The 17,298-nt window shown below is 45.2% G+C and overlaps 1 protein-coding gene across 1 annotated transcript in view; it reads right to left on the bottom strand.

Annotated features, from left to right (window-relative positions):
- LOC145354558 (hexokinase HKDC1-like) overlaps window positions 1-17,298 on the bottom strand; it is a 158,411-nt gene that overhangs the window by 45,196 nt on the left and 95,917 nt on the right. The window contains exons 13-14 of the mRNA XM_080206022.1: window positions 6,045-6,140; window positions 5,859-5,958 (exon numbers count right to left, since the gene is read on the bottom strand). Coding sequence (XP_080062148.1) covers window positions 5,859-5,958; window positions 6,045-6,140 — 196 coding nt within the window. The remainder of the gene's footprint in view (window positions 1-5,858; window positions 5,959-6,044; window positions 6,141-17,298) is intronic.

The raw sequence follows: 17,298 nt of genomic DNA, 5'->3' as shown, positions 1-17,298 counted from the left end.
AAGGCAAATTGCGTGGAGGACACAGAGTCTGCAGAGAGATTTGGACAGGCTAAGTGAGTGGCAAGGATCTGGCAGTTGGAGCATAACATTGGTAAGTGTGAGGTTATCTACTTTGGAAGGAATAATAGTAAAATTGGCTATTATTTAAATGGTGAAAAATTACAACATGCTACTATGCAGAGGGACCTGGGGGTTTTTGTGCGTGAATCACAGAAAGTCAGTTTACAGATGCAGCAGGTGATCAAGAAGACAAATGGAATTTTGGCCTTTATCGCGAGGGGGATGGAGGGAGGTCTTGCTGCAATTGTACAGGGTATTGGTGAGGCTGCACCGAGAGTACGGTGTACAATTTTGGTCCCCTTATTTAAGAAAGGATATATTAGCTTTGGAGGGGGTGCAGAGAAGGTTCACCAGGTTGATTCCGGAGATGAGGAGAGATTGAGTAGACTGGGCCTACTCATTGGAATTTAGAAGGTTATGGGGAGATCTTATAGAGACATATAAGATAATGAAGGGGCTAGACAGGCTAGAAGCAGTGAGGTTATTTCCACTTAGAATGGAAACAAGAACTAGGGGGCACAGCCTCAAAATACGGGGGAGTCAATTTAGAACAGAGTTGAGGAGGAACTTTTTCTCCCAGAGGGTAGTGAATTTTTGGAATTCTCTGCCCATTGAAGCAGTACAGACTACCTTGTTAAATGTGTTTAAGTCACAGATAGATAGATTTTTGATCAATAATGGAATTAAGGTTTATGGGGAGCAGGCAAGTAAGTGGAACTGAACCACTATCAGATCAGCTGTGATCTTATTGAATGGCGGAGCAGGCTCGAGGGGCTAGATGGCCTACTCCTGCTCCTATTTCTTATGTTCTTATGTTCACCAATGCCCTGTACAATTGCAATAAAACATCCCTATCCCTGTACTCAAATCCTCTCACTATGAAGGCCAAGATACCATTTGCCTTCTTTACTGCCTGCTGCACCTGCTCACTTACTTGCAGCAACTGATGCATGAGGTCTCATTGAGTATCCATCTCTGTCAATTTACACCCATTTAAGTAGTAATCTGCCTTCCTATTTTTGCTACCAAAGTGGATAACCTCGCAGTTGCTAGGTCAAAATCTTGGAATTCTCTAATGGCGTTGTTGGTCAATACACAGAACATAGACTGCAAAAATTCAAGAAGGTGGCTCACCGCCACCTTCTCAAGGGCAACGTGGGATCAGCAATAAACGCAGGCCAGCCGGTGACGCCCATTTTCCACAAATGAATAAAAAAAAGCCACATAATACTGCATCTGTCATGCATATGCCCGCTCACTCAGCCAGTCCAAATCACGCTGAAGCATCTCTGCATCCTCCTCACAGCTCTCACTCCCACCCAACTTTGTATCACCTGGAAATTTGGAGATAATACATTTAGTTCTCTCGTCCAAATCATTAATATGTATTGTGAACAGTTTGGGGTCCTAGCATTGATCCCTGCAGTACCCCACTAATCATCGCCTGACAATCAAAAGAAAATCCATTTATGCCAACTCTTTCTTTCCTGTCTGCTAACCAGCTTTCTATCCATCTCAAGACATTACCCTGCAATCCCATTAACTTTACAAGATGTAGATTAATGATCTAGATCTTCCTGTGTATGGGACAATTTCAAATTTTGCGGATAATACAAAATAAAATGTATGGTAAACCGTGAGGAGGATAGTATAGGGTGACGAAATTTGCTGATGACACGAAGATGAGTGGAAAAGCAAATTGCGTGGAGGGTGTGGAAAGTCTGCAGAGAGATCTGGATAGGCTGAGCGAGTGGGCGAGGACCTGGCAGATGGAGTATAATGTTAGCAAGTGTGAGGTTATCCACTTTGGCAGAAATAATATTAGGAGGGATTACTATTTAAAGGGCGAAAAGCTGCAGCATGCTACGGTGCGGAGGGACCTGGGGGTCCTTGTGCTCGAGTCGCAAAAATCCAGTCTGCAGGTGCAGCAGGTGATCAAGAAGGCGAATGGAATGTTGGCCTTTATAGCAAGGGGGATAGAATATAAAAACAGGGAGGTCTTGCTGCAACTGTACAGGGTACTGGTGAGGCCGCAGCTGGAGTACTGTGTGCAGTTTTGGTCGCCGCACTTGTGGAAGGATATATTGGCCTTGGAGGGAGTGCAGAGGAGGTTCACCAGGCTGATACCAGAGATGAGGGGGTTGGGCTATGAAGAGAGGCTAAATAAACTGGGCCTGTACTCGTTGGAGTTTAGAAGGATGAGGGGGGATCTTATAGAGACGTACAAGATAATGAAGGGGATGGATGGTAGAGGTGGAGAGATTCTTCCCGCTTAGAAAGGATAGCAGGACTAGAGGGCACAGCCTCAAGATAAGGAGGGGGGTGCAGTTTAGATCAGAGTTGAGGAGGAACTTCTTCACTCAAAGGGTGGTGAATCTCTGGAATTCTCTGCCTGTTGAAGTGGTGGAGGCTACCTCGCTGAATATATTTAAGTCACGGGTAGATAGGTTTTTGATAGACAAGGGAATTAAGGGTTATGGGGAGAGAGTGGGAAAGTGGAACTGATCCACTTCAGATCAGCCATGATCTTATTGAGTGGCGGGGCAGGCTCGAAGGGCTAGATGGCCTACTCCTGCTCCTGTTTCTTATGTTCTTATTAGAACTTCAAAAGGACATGTAGTGAGCAGATAGGTAGCCCATGAAGTTCAATGCAGAGAAGTGTGAGGTGATGCATTTTGGTCGGGAAAACATGGAGAAACAATATAAAATAAGGGGTAAATTCTTAAAGGGGCGCAGGAGTAGTGGGACTTGGATGTCTGTGTGCATGGATCATTGATAGTGGCAGGATAGGTGGAGAGAGCAGTTAATAAAGCAAACAGTACACTGGCTTTTATTAATAGGGATATAGAGTACAAGAGGAAGGACACTAGTTTGACTTCACCTGGAATATTATGTACGGTTCTGGACACCACACTATAAAAAGGATGTGAATGGATTAGAGAGAGTGCAGAAGAGATTTATAAGAATGGTTTCAGGGATAGGAAACTTCAGTTATGAATATAGATTGGAGAGGTTGGGACTTGCTCCTTGAGAGAAGAAAGCTAAGGGGAGATTTGATAGAGATGTTTAAAATCACGAGGAGGCTGAACAGAGTAGACAGAAACTGCTTCTGCTTGTAAAAAGGTCAAGAATGAGAGGGCACAGATTTAAAGTGATTTGCAAAAGAAGTAAATGTGATATGAGAGATAACTTTCTCACACAGTGAGTGATTGAGGTCTGGAATGTTCTGCCTGCAGGCAGGTTCAAGAGTTCACTAGATGATTAATTGAATAGAAACAATGTGCAGGGGTATGGGGAAAAAGCAGAGGAGTGGCACTAAATGATGATATTCATTTGGAGAGCTGGTGTAGATACAATGGACCAAATGGCCTCTTCCGGTGCCATTATTATTTTATGATGCTGTGAAATCCCTGAAATTTGGGAATCAAGTAGAAAGGGTTGTTAGGAAGGCATACGGTGTCTTGGCGTTTATTGGTAGGGGGATTGAATCTAAGAGCCGCAGCATCATGTTGCAACTGTACAAAACTCTAGTGCGTCCGCACTTGGAGTATTGTGTGCAGTTCTGGTCCCCACGTTATAGGAAGGATGTGGAGGCTTTGGAGAGGGTGCAGAGGAGGTTTACCAGGATGTTGCCTGGTATGGAGGGGAGGTCCTATGAGGAGAGACTGAGGGATTTGAGGTTGTTTTCATTAGAAAGAAGGCGGCTGCGAGGGGACCTTATTGAAACATATAAGATGATCAGAGGTTTGGATAGGGTGGACAGTGATAGCCTTTTTCCTCGGATGGAGAAAGCTAGCACGAGGGGGCATAGCTTTAAATTAAGGGGTGGTAGTTATAGGACGGATGTCAGGGGTAGGTTCTTTACCCAGAGGGTGGTGAGGGATTGGAATGCCCTGCCTACTGCAGTTGTGGATGCGCCTAGTTTGGGGGCGTTTAAGAGATCCGTGGATAGGTTTATGGATGGACAGGGTTTGGTTTAGGTTAGAGGGTCATTGTTTTTTAACTGGTCGGCGCAACATCGTGGGCCGAAGGGCCTGTTCTGCACTGTAATGTTCTATGTTCTAAATGACTATGGTAATATTTCTGCTTGAAAAGGAGGAGCTTGCAATGGCTGCGAGAGTGGGCTAGCTGCTGACTTAATTTAATCAAGGGCATTACGATGTGGGGCAGGCACATAGTAAAGAGAAAAGCTTGCTGATTAGGAAGCCACCAGTAACAAGGTACCCTCAGTGAATGAAATGTATCTACCTTTGCTGAACTCAGAAGCTGAGATTTGGAGTTGGGAATCGGAATTAGGGATGGGTTTCTTTCAAATGGCATTTCTGGATGAATGAATGAAATGCAATTTCTCAGGACGGGCTAATCTGAAGTTCAAAAAGTTCCATCTCACCTTTGTAGGCTGAGAGCTGTGCTCACTGAAACTAAAGTTTAAAAATATTATTTATCAGTGTCACAAGTCGGCTTACATTCAAATTACAATGAAGTTACTGTGAAAATCCCCTAGTCGCCACACTCTGGCGCCTGTTCAGGTTTACTGAGGGAGAATTTAGCATGGCCAATGCACCTAACATCATGTCTTTCGGACTGTGGGAGAAAACCGGAGCACCTGGAGGAAACCCACACAGACACAGGGAGAACATGCAAGCTCCGCATAGACAGTGATACAAATCATTGGGAAACTGGGAGATTCAATGGAGCTTTGAGCTGGAGTGAAAGCTCCACCTGTTTGCTTCCAGACTCTTCTATCTCTGGAGCTTTTCTTTTTCTGGTGAATTTTCTCCACACCAACAGCTTCCACTGGGAGTTTGTTTCAATTTAGAATTGGTTGAAGGTTTCTTTTTGCTTAATTTCTCAGCATTCTTGATCATGGCTTTTGATTCAGAGAATGCCACCATGAAGTAGACTTTGTACTCATAGAAATCATAGAATCCCTAGTGTAGAAGGAGGCCATTCAGCCCATCAAGTCTGCACCAACAACAATCCCACACCAGGTCCTATCCCCACAACCCCACACATTTACCCCATACATGTACCCCATTAATCCCTCTACCTACACATCCTGGGACACTAAGGGGCAATTTACATGGCCAATCAACCTAACCTACACATCTTTGGACTAGTCCTGAGTATATTAACAGCAAGTCTTTGTTAGCTTATCGCTGTATGTATAGGTGAATATACAAGTATGGAGTTGACTCCATCCTTGGTCTTTCCATATCTCTGTCCATCTCCAGACTGACCCTGGCTCTACGACATGTGCCTTCTTACATCACTGTGGATGCAGAACTGTGCTCAGTCCCACATTATGTATGTACCAGATCCCTACTACAGCGCACAACTTAGTGTTGTCTGCAAATTTAGAAATTCTGTTTTTGATTCCATAACCCAAATGGTGAAAGCAAGTTGTAAACTACAGTGATCCCAACACTGATCCTTGTGGAACATGATGTCCTACCTTCAGCCACTCTGATCACTCACTGCAAGATTCATTCAATCACTGATTATTCACATAGAAAGCCATCTGAGGCACTCAGTTCATGATCCACCGTGATTGGGGTTTTCAGAATGAACAATCACTCACTCTGAAACTCTGTTAATCACTTAGGGACGCACTGATATCCCCCCCAGCCCCAATGTGACAACACCAATGAACTTGGAGCAGTTACAGGACTCTTATTGCATTATAATGAGGTCTACGCTTCAGAATTATTGTGAAGAGGACTATCCCAGCCAAAGTTTTATGTAGTTGGCAATGCAATGTTTAAAGGTCCCAAACTGGAAGAATAACAAAATCATACCTGCAATCATTCCAATTTCACAGTCGGGGTTCTCGTATGCACAAGACATCATAGTTCCCACAGTGTCATTCAAAATTGCCACAATGTCCAAATCTATCTCCTGCAAATAGCACAACAGAAAATCTGAAAAATTCTAGCATCACTGTATTTACAGCTTGCTCATAAGTTTTTTTCATTAATACTCACTCCATTTCTTTTGATTGCTTCTTTCAATAGAAAAACAACATCATTTCCTTCGACATCACTGGCCTTGAAGCCTTTGGTCCAATGAACGAGAATGCCCTAAAATCACAAAACACTTAGAGTCATAGAGGTTTATCTTCGGCCCAACTTGTTCATGCTGCCCAGTTAGGCTAGTCCCAATCGTGCCTTACGAGCCTGATTGAATTTTTTGAAGATGTGACTAAACACATGAAGGAAGAGCAGTAGATGTAGTATATATAGACTTCAGCAAGGCATTTGATATGGTGCCCCATGCAAGGCTTATTGAGAAAGTGAGGGGGCATGGGATCCAAGGGGACATTGCTTTGTGGATCCAGAACTGGCTTGCCCACAGAAGGCAAGGAGTGGTTATAGATGAGTCATATTCTTCATGGAGGTTGGTCACCAGTGGAGTGCCCCAGGGATCTGTTCTGGGACCCTTGCTGTTTGTGATTTTTATAAATGACCTGGATGCGGAAGTGGAGGGGTGGGTTGGTAAGTTTGCTGATGACACAAAGGTTGGAGGTGTTGTGGATAGTGTGGAGGGATGTCAGAAGTTGCAACGAGATATAGATAGGATGCAAGACTGGGCGGAGAAGTGGCAGATGGAGTTCAACCCGGGTAAGTCTGAAGTGGTTCATTTTGGCAGGTCAAATAGGATGACAGAGTAAAATATTAATGGTAGGACTCTTGGCAGTGTGGAAGATGAGAAGGATCTTGAGATCCAAGTTCATAGGACACTCAAAGCAGCTGCGCAGGTTGAAGCTGTGGTTAAGAAGGCGTATGGTGTACTGGCCTTCATCAATCAAGGAATTGAGTTCAGTAGTCGAGAGATAATATTCCAGCTATATAGGACCGTGGTCAGACCTCACTTGGAGTACTGTGCTCAGTTCTGGTCGCTTCATTACAGGAAGGATGTGGAAGCCATAGAAAGGGTGCAGAGGAGATTTACAAGGATGTTGCCTGGATTGGGGAGCATGCCTTATGAGGATAGGTTGAGTGAGCTCAGCCTTTTTTTGTTGGAGAGACGAAGGATGAGGGGTGACCTGATAGAGGTGTACAAGATGTTGAGAGGTATTGATCGAGTGGATAGTCAGAGGCATTTTCCCAGGGCTGAAATGGTTGCCACAAGATGACACACGTTTAAGGTGCTGGGGAGTGGGTACAGAGGAGATGTCAGGGGTAAGTTTTTCACTCAGAGGGTGGTGGGTGCGTGGAATGGGCTGTTGGCAACGGTGGTGGAGGCGGATTTAATAGGGTCTTTTAAGAGACTTTTAGGTAAGTACATGGAACTTAGTAAGATGGAGGTTTATAGGTAAGCCTAGTAATCTCTAAGGTAGGGACATGTTCGGCACAACTTTGTGGGCCAAAGGGCCTGTATCGTGCTGTAGTTTTTTATGTTTCTATGTTCTAATTGCCTGAATTTGGTCCATATCCCTCTATACCCACCTTACCCATGTAACTCTAAATGATTGAAGCTGTGGTTAAGAAGGCGTATGGTGTACTGGCCTTCATCAATCAAGGAATTGAGTTCAGTAGAGAGGCTCCGGAAGATTGGAGGATTGCGGATGTAGTTCCTATTTTCAAGAAAGGGAACAGAGCCCGGGAAATTACCGACCGGTGAGTCTGACCTCAGTGGTTGGTAAGCTGATGGAGAGGCTACTGAGGGACAAGATTTACGAGCATTTGGAGAGGTTTGACATGATCAGGAATAGTCAGCATGGATTTGTCAAGGGCAGGTCGTGCCTTACAAGCCTAGTTGAGTTCTTCGATAATGTGACTGAACACATTGACGAAGGAAGTGCAGTGGACGTGGTGTACATGGACTTCAGCAAGGCGTTTGATAAGGTCCCCCATGCAAGACTTCTTGAGAAGGTGAGAGGGCATGGGATCCAAGGGCCTTTGGCCTTGTGGATCCAGAACTGGCTTGCCTGCAGAAGGCAGAGAGTGGTTGTGGATGGGTCTTTTTCGGCATGGAGGTCAGTCACCAGTGGAGTGCCCCAGGGATCTGTTCTAGGACCCTTGCTGTTTGTCATTTTCATAAATGACCTGGATGAGGAAGTGGAGGGATGGGTAAGTAAGTTCGCTGATGACACGAAGGTCAGTGGTGTTGTGGATGGTCTGGAAGGATGTCAAACGTTGCAGCAGGACATAAATAGGATGCAGGACTGGGCGGAGAAGTGGCAGATGGACTTCAACGCGGATAAATGTGTAGTCGTCCATTTTGGCAGAACCAACGGGATGAACGAGTACACTATCAAGGGCAGGAGTCTTAGTAGTGTTGAGGAGCAGAAGGATCTTGGGGTCCGGGTCCACAGGACTCTTAAATCGGCCTCGCAGGTGGAGGATGTGGTCAAGAAGGCGTATGGTGTACTGGCCTTCATTAATCGAGGGATTGAGTTTAGGAATCGGGAGGTAATGCTGCAACTTTATAAGACCCTAGTCAGGCCTCATTTGGAATACTGTGCGCAGTTCTGGTCGCCTCACTATAGGAAAGACGTAGAAGCTATTGAAAGGGTACAGAGGAGATTTACAAGGATGTTGCCTGGACTGGGAGGCATGCCTTATGAAGTTAGGTTGAGGGAGCTGGGACTCTTTTCCCTGGAGAGACGAAGGTTGAGAGGCGACCTGATAGAAGTTTATAAAATGTTGAGAGGAATAGATAGGGTGGATTCTCAGAGGCTATTTCCCCGGGTTGAAATGGTCGCTACGAGAGGACACAGGTTTAAGGTGCGGGGAGGGAGGTTCAGAAGTGATGTTAGGGGTAAGTTTTTCACTCAGAGGGTGGTGAGTGAATGGAATCGGCTGCCGTCAGTGGTGGTGGAGGCGAACTCGCTGGGGTCTTTTAAAAGACTTCTGGATGAGTATATGGGGTTTAATGGGATTGGGGGTTATAGATAGGTCTATAGATTGGTAGGTGTTGATGTGATCGGCACAACTCGTGGGCTGAAGGGCCTGTTTGTGCTGTAGTGTTCTATGTTCTATGCTTTTTAAAAGGCAAAATTGTACCCACTTCTACTACTCCCTCTGGCAGCCCCTTCCAGACACTCACCATCCTCTGTATGAAAAAAAAATTGCCCCTCTGGACCTTTTGTATCTTTCCCCTCTCATCTTCAACCTATACCCTCTAGTTTTAGACTCCCCTACCTTTGGGAAAAGAAGTTGTCTTTATCTAACCTTATGTATGCCCCTCATTATTTTATAGACCTCAATAAGATCATCCCTAGCCTCCTTTGCTCCAGGCAAAAGGTCCCAGTCTATCCAGCCTCTCTATATAATTCAAACCATCGAGCCCCTGCACCCAACCTTGGAACAGCTAGACAACAAGGACACCTATATCAGACTCCTATCAGACTACGGCTCAGCCTCCAACACCATCATTCCTACAAAATTCATCTCCAAACTCTGTGATTGGATCCTGAACTTCCTAATCCCCAGACCACAATGAGGAAGGATGGGCAACAACACCTCCTCCTCAGGGCTGTGTTCTCAGCCTCCTAATATGCTCCTTATACACCTATGATTGTGTGGCCAAATTCCCCTCCAACTCAATTTTCAAGTTTGTTGACAACATCAACGTAGTGGATCGGATCTCAAACAATGATAAGACAGAGCACAGGAATGAAATAGAGAGCCTGGTGAACTGGTGCAACAACAATAATCTCTCTCAATGTCAGCAAAATGAAGGAGATTGTCATTGACTGCAGGAAGCGTAGAGGAGAATATGCCCCCTCAACGGGTATGAAGTAGAAATGGTCGAGAGCTTCAAGTTCTTCGGTGTCCAGATCACGAACAACCTGCCCTGGTTCCCCCCCCCCATGCAATGATGTGGAGATGCCAGCGTTGGACTGGGATAAACATAGTAAGAAGTTTCACAACGCCAGGTTACAGTCCAACAGGTTTATTTGGTAGCACAAGTCACTAACTTAGGAACGCTGCTCCTTCATCAAGTGAGTGGTCCTGCCATGCCAACATGTCCGCCCATACTGACAATATAGTTAAGAAAGCCCATCAACACCTCTAATTTCTCAGAAGACTAAGGAAATTTGGCATTTCAGCTACGACTCTCACCAATTTTTACAGATGCACCATAGAAAGCATTCTTTCTGGTTATATCACAGCTTGGTATGGGCTCCTTCTCTGCCCAACACCACAGGAAACTACAAAATGTAGATGAATGTATAAAGGTGAATGTAGCCCAATCCATCACACAAACTACCTCCCAACCATTGACTCCGTTGACACTTTTCGCTGCCTCGGAAAAGCAGCCAGTATAATTAAGGACCCCATGCACCCCAGAAATACTCTCTTTCACCTTCTTCCGTCGGGAAAAAGATACAAAAGTCTGAGGTCACGTACTAACCAACTCAAGAATAGCTTCTTCCCTGCTGCCATCAGACTTTTGAATGGACCTACCTTGCACTAAGTTGATCTTTCTCCATACCCTAGCTGTACTGTGACAACACATTCTGCACTTTCTCCTTTAATTCTCTATGAACAGTATGCTTTATCTGTAATAGCATGCAAGAAACAATACTTTTCACCATATACTAATACATGTGACAATAATAAATCAAATCAAGTCCCAGTAGCATCCTAGTAAATCTTTTCTGCACTCTTTCTAGTATAATATCCTTTCTATAAAGGGTGGCCAGAACTGGACACAGTATTCCAAGTGAGGCCATACCAATGTCTTCTACAACTTCAACAAGACACCCAACTTCTGTACTCAGAGTTCTGATCAATGAAACCAAGCATACCAAATGCCTTCTCCACCACCCTACCCACCTGAGACTCTACTGTCAAGGAGCTATGAATCTGTACCCTTGGATCTCTTTGTTCCAAAGCTTTCCCAATGCACTACCATTAACTGAGTAAGTCCTGCCCTCGTTCTACTAAACTGCATCATCTCGCATTTATCTGAATTAAACTCCATCTGTCATGCGTCAACCGACTGGCCCAATCGAGCAAGATCTCATTGTGTAATCCTAGGTAACCTTCTTCACTGTCCACTATGCCATCAATCTTGGTGTCATCTGCAAGCTTTCTAACCATGGCTCCTAAGTTCTCATCCAAATTATTAATATGAATGGCAAATAACAGTGGGCACAGCACTGATCCCTGAGGCACACCGCTGGCCAAAGTTCTCCAGTTTGAGAAACAACCCTCTACAACCACACAGTTCTTCTGTGTCAAGCCAATTTTGTATCCAATTGGCTACCTCATCCTGGATCCCGTGAGATTTAACTTTATGCAACAACCTACCATACAGTGCTTTGTCAAAGGCCTTGCTAAAGTCCATGTAGACAACGTCAACTGCATTGCTCTGATCTACCTTCTTGGTTACCCCTTCAAAAAACTCAATCAAATTTGAGACATGATTTTCCACTCACAAAGCCATGCAGACTGACCCTAATCAATCCTTGCCTCTCTAAATGTTGCAGGTCCTCTCAGAATACCTTCGAACAAATTACCCATTACAGACATTAGGCTCACCAGCCTGTAGTTCCCAGGCATTTCCCTGCAGCATTTAGACACAACATTTGCCATCCTCCAATCTTCAGGCACCTCACCTATGGCTGTTGATGATTCAAATATCTCTGTTGAGGGACCTGAAATCTCCTCCCACAACATCCTAGGATACATTTCATTAGATCCCAGGGATTTATCCCTCGTAATGCTCTTTAAGACTTCCAGTACCTCCTTTTCTGCAATATGTAATATGAGAAAGTAGGGTCCGGACCTGTGTCCTCTGTTTGAACAGAGGGGAGTACGATAGGATGAGAGCGGAATTGGCGTATGTAGACTGGGGGTGTAGATTGGTTGGTAGGATGGCTGAGGAACAGTGGAGGATTTTTAAGGAGATCTTTTTCGGTACTCAGCAGGAATATATTCCGATGGTAAAGAAGGAATGTAGGAGAAGGGATAACCAGCCGTGGTTCTCTAAGGAAATAAAGAAGAGTATTAAATTAAAAGTTGATGCGTTCAGAGTGGCTAAAAGTAGTGGGCGATTAGAAAGTTGGGAAAAATTTAAAAATCAACAAAGAGCTACACTAGCACTAAATATAAAAAAGGACAGTAAAAGTTTTTGCAAATATATAAAGAGGAGGCTGGCTAGAGTGAATGTTGGACTCTTGGAGGATGAGAGGTCAGATTTAGTGGTGGGAGATGAGGAAATGGCTGAAGCCTTAAATAAATTTTTTGCCTCGGTCTTCACGGAGGAGGACACAAATAGTTTGTCAGATCTTAAAGATAGAAGGATAGTAGGAGTTGAGGGCCTGAATGCGATTACTGTCAGTGGAACAAAGAAAGAACAAAGAACAACCCAGCACGGGAAACAGGCCCTTTGGCCCAATGAACCCGCGCCACCATCTTAAAAGCATTTTCCTACACCTCCCTTGACCCGTGTGTATGCGTATGGTACCCCCATTGGAAACCAGATTCAGGGGAGAATAGTTTAGGGACAATTTGTTACACCAATCAGCCTAAGAGCACATCTTTAGGATGTGGGAGGAAACCCACGCAACGACGGGGAGAATGTGCAAACTCCCACAGACACTGGCCCAAATCCATGTATCTGCACAGCAAACAGTGATAGTCACTGAGCTGTTGTGGTGCCCATCTGCTGGCCCAGTTTTAAGCACACACAACGACGCGAAGTACTAGACCACTCTCGAAACATCCAAGAGCAGCCCACGCACGACCCACCGTGTGCATGCCCCTCGTTAGACAACAAGGTGGACCAACACAACTGCGGATTAAAAGAGACAAAACATCAACATGCAGCAGTATATTTCCAGTATCGTCCGGAGGCTCTGTCCCTTTTTAAAACCGTCTCCTATAACCCTCCATCCCTATTTCTCTCATGTGCCTATCTAAGTAAACCTTAAACAAATCCAGCGTGCCTGCCTCCACCACCTTGCTTGGTAGTGCATTCCATACCCCCACGACCCTCTGTGTATCCCTCTGGTATCCAAATTATACTTCTCCCCCCTCACCCTTAGCTCGTGACCCCTCGTGATATTTGTCTCCAATCTAGGAAAAAGCCTGCCACTGTTGACTCTATCTATACCCTTCATTATTTTATACACCTCTATTGGATCCCCCCTTAATCTCCATCTTTCTAAGGAAAAGAGCCCCAGTTTACCCAATCTTTCCTCATAACCCAGTCCTTCCATACCAGGCAGCATCCTGGTAAACCTCCTCTGCACTCTCTCCAGGTACATCCTTCCGGTAGTAAGGTGACCAGAACTGGACGCAGTACTCCAAATGCGGTCTAACCAACGTTCTGTACAACTGTAGCATTAGACGCCAGCTCTTGTACTCTATACCCCTTCCTATAAAGGCTAGCATTCCGTAAGCTTTCTTCGCAACCTTCGCCACCTTCAGAGACTTGTGCACTTGCACTCCCAGGTCCCACTGCATTTCTATACTCTTAGTTGGTCTACCTTTTATCATGTAACTCCTCCCTGCATTATTCCTTCCAAAATGCATCACCTCGCATTTGTCAGGATTAAATTCCATCTGCCATCTATCTGCCCAATATACCAGCCTATCTATATCCTGCTGTGTCGCCTGACAATCCTCCTCGCTATCCGCCAAACTTGCTGATCACACCACGTATGCCCTCTTCCAAGTCATTTATATATATTACGAAGAGAAGAGGTCCCAATACTGAGCCCTGCAGCACACCACTGGTGACAGACCTCCAGCTAGAAAAGGACCCTTCCACTACTACTCTCTGTCTCCTGTTGCCTAGCCAGTTTTCAATCCATCTAGATATCTGTCCCTGTATCCCATGTGCCTTAACCTTTTCTACCAGCCTACCGTGAGGGACTTTGTCAAACGCCTTACTGAAATCCATATAGATGACATCAACGGCTCGTCCATCGTCAATCGTTTTTGTCACCTCCTCGAAAAATTCTACCAGATTTGTAAGGCAAGACCTCCCCTGAACAAAGCCATGCTGCGTATCCCTAATCAGATCGCAACGCTCCAAATGCTTATACATCCTATCCCTAAGAATTTTTTCCAACAACTTTCCTACCACCGATGTCAAACTCACTGGCCTATAATTACCAGGGTTATCCCTACTGCCCTTTTTAAACAGTGGTACCACATTTGGCGTTTATTGGTAGGGGGATTGAATTTAGGAGTCGCAGCGTTATGTTGCAACTGTACACAACTCTGGTGCGGCCGCACTTGGAGTACTGTGTGCAGTTCTGGTCCCCACATTACAGGAAGGATGTGGAGGCTTTGGAGAGGGTGCAGAGAAGGTTTACCAGGATGTTGCCTGGTATGGAGGGGAGGTCCTATGAGGAGAGGCTGAGGGATTTGGGGTTGTTTTCGCTGGAAAGAAGGCGGCTAAGAGGGGATCTTATTGAAACACCCCAAAGATGTGCTGTTAGGCTGATTGGCAGGAATAAATTGTCCCAAATCAGTTTCCCTCAATGTGGATGGCCATAAAACAATAGATAAGGGTCATGGGTGGAGGGGGGGACTGGCAGTGCTAAAATGGTGGCACGGGCTCGTTGGGCAGAAGGGCCTGTTTCCCAGGCTGTTTTTGTTCTTTGTTGAGAAAGCGGGAAAGTGGAACTGATCCACTTTAGATCAGCCATGATCTTATTGAATGGCGAGGCAGGCTCGAAGGGCTAGATGGCCTACTCCTACTAAGTTTCCTACTAAGGGAATTAACTGTTTCTTATGTTCTTATAGAATTGACAAAGACTCAGCTGACTTGGCTCCTCAAGAAGAAGAGATGCTTCCTCAGGCTTTGGTTGTGACAAACACCTGTAGCCTGCTAAAGATCTGGGTGGTGCTGCGTTTGGCAGTGAAAGTCTCTGCTGCAATTTGTCTCTTACAGGCTGCTACTGGAGAGATGGTGAGAATGTTTAATGTGCTGCACTTAAACAATCATTGCTCCACGGATAGCTCTGCTGCAAGGGAGAGGAAGAGAAAGTGTGAGAATGCAATCACTGCAGGAGATTCTATAGTAAAGGCAATAGGTTGGTGTTTCTATGGTTGCAAACAAGGATGGTATGTTGCTTCCCTGGTGTTAGGGTCAAGGATGTCTCAGAGCACTACAGGACATTCTAGAGGGAGCGGTGAACAGCCAGTGGTCATAGTACACATTGGTTAAAAAAAGGGATGAGGTCCTAAAAGCTGAATATGGAGAGTTAGGAAGTAAGTTGAGAAGTCATACCTCAATGGTAGTGATCTCAGAGTTACTACCAATGCCATATGCTAATCAGAGTAGAAATAACAGGATATATCAGATATACAAGACATGTAGCAGGATATTCGTGGCTGAAAAGATGGTGTGAGGGGGAGGGTTTCAGATTCCTAGGGTATTAGGACTGGTTCTGGGGGAGGTGGGACATAAGAACATAAGAAATAGGAGCAGGAATAGGCCTTCTAGCCCTTCGAGCCTGCCCCACCATTCAACAAGATGATGGCCAATCTGAAGTGGATCAGTTCCACTTTCCCGCTCTCTCCCCATAACCCTTAATTCCCTTGTCTGTCAAAAACCTATCTACCCGTGACTTAAATATATTTAGCGAGGTAGCCTCCACCACTTCAATGGGCAGAGAATTCCAGAGATTCACCACCCTTTGAGTGAAGAAGTTCCTCCTCAACTCCGATCTAAACTGCACCCCCCCTTATCTTGAGGCCGTGCCCTCTAGTCCTGCTATCCTTTCTGAGCGGAATCTCTCTACCTCTACCCTATCCATCCCTTTCGTTATCTTATATGTCTCTATAAGGTCCCCCCTCATCCTTCTAAACTCCAACGAGTACAGACCCAGTCTATTTAGTCTCTCTTCATAGTCCAACCCCCTCATCTCCGGTATGAGCCTAGTGAACCTCCTCTGCACTCCCTCCAAGGCCAAAATATCCTTGCGCAAGTGCGGCGACCAAAACTGCACGCAGTACTCCAGCTGTGGCCTCACCAGTGCCCTGTACAGTTGCAGCAAGACCTCCCTACTTTTATATTCTATCCCCCTCGCTATAAAGGCCAACATCCCATTCGCCTTCTTGATCACCTGCAGACTGGGTTTTTGCGACTCCTGCACAAGGACCCCCAGGTCCCTCTGCACCGTAGCATGCTGCAGCTTTTCGCCCTTTAAATAGTAATCCCTCCGACTATTATTTCTGCCAAAGTGGATAACCTCGCACTTGCTAACATTATACTCCATCTGCCAGGTCCTCGCCCACTCGCTCAGCCCATCCAGATCCCTCTGCAGACTTTCCACACCCTCCACGCAATTTGCTTTTCCACTCATCTTTGTGTCATCAGCAAATTTCGTCACCCTACACTCAACCCCCTCCTCCAGATCATCTATATAAATGGTAAATAGCTGAGGCCCCAGCACCGATCCCTGCAGCACTCCACTAGTCACCAACTGCCAATCAGAATAGCACCCATTGATACCAACTCTCTGCTTCCTATTAGAAACCAATCCTCTATCCACGCTAACACCTTACCCCCAACTCCATGCACCCTAACCTTCTGAAGCAACCTTTTGTGAGGCACCTTATCAAACGCCTTTTGAAAATCGAGAAACACCACATCCACCGGTTCCCCTCTGTCTACCACACTAGTCACATCCTCATAGAAATCCAATAAATTCGTCAGACAAGACTTCCCTTTACAAACCTGTACAAACTGGATGTGTTACACCTGGACAAGACTGGGACTGATGTCCTTGGGAGAGTATTTGCGAGAGTGTTTGGCTGAGTTTAAACTAAAATGTCAGGTGGGTGGAACCTATGCAAGGAGTCAAAGAAGGGGAAAGAAGATAAGAACAAAACAGAGAAAGTGGAATAAGAAAAGTGATAGGCAGAGAAACCAAGGATGGAAACAAATGGGCCACAACGAAAAACAACGGGAATGGGATAAGGAATTAAAAAGACAAACTTTAAAGTTTTATGCCTTAACGTGCAGGGGATTCGCAATAAAGTGGATGAAATAATCATGGGAATAGAGATGTAAATGGGTATAATATAGTTAGGATTAGAGAGACATGGCTGCAGCGTGACCAGGAATAGGAACTGAGCATCCTATCAATATATATTCAGTATTTAAGAAGGACAGACAGGAAGGTAAAGATGATGGGGTTACATCTCTGGTTAAAGAGGAAATTAACACCATACTGAGAAAGTGACAATGTGACAATCTGTATGAATAGAGCTAAGAAACACCAAGGGACAAAAACATTAGTGGGGTTGTATGTAGACCCCC

Source organism: Carcharhinus amblyrhynchos, chromosome 17 (genome assembly GCF_965287045.1).
Source record: "Carcharhinus amblyrhynchos chromosome 17, sCarAmb.v2.hapA, whole genome shotgun sequence".
In the NCBI taxonomy this organism is placed as follows: domain Eukaryota; kingdom Metazoa; phylum Chordata; class Chondrichthyes; order Carcharhiniformes; family Carcharhinidae; genus Carcharhinus; species Carcharhinus amblyrhynchos.
Note: the sequence above shows the minus strand (reverse complement) of the source record. Positions and strands in the feature narration are given on the sequence as shown.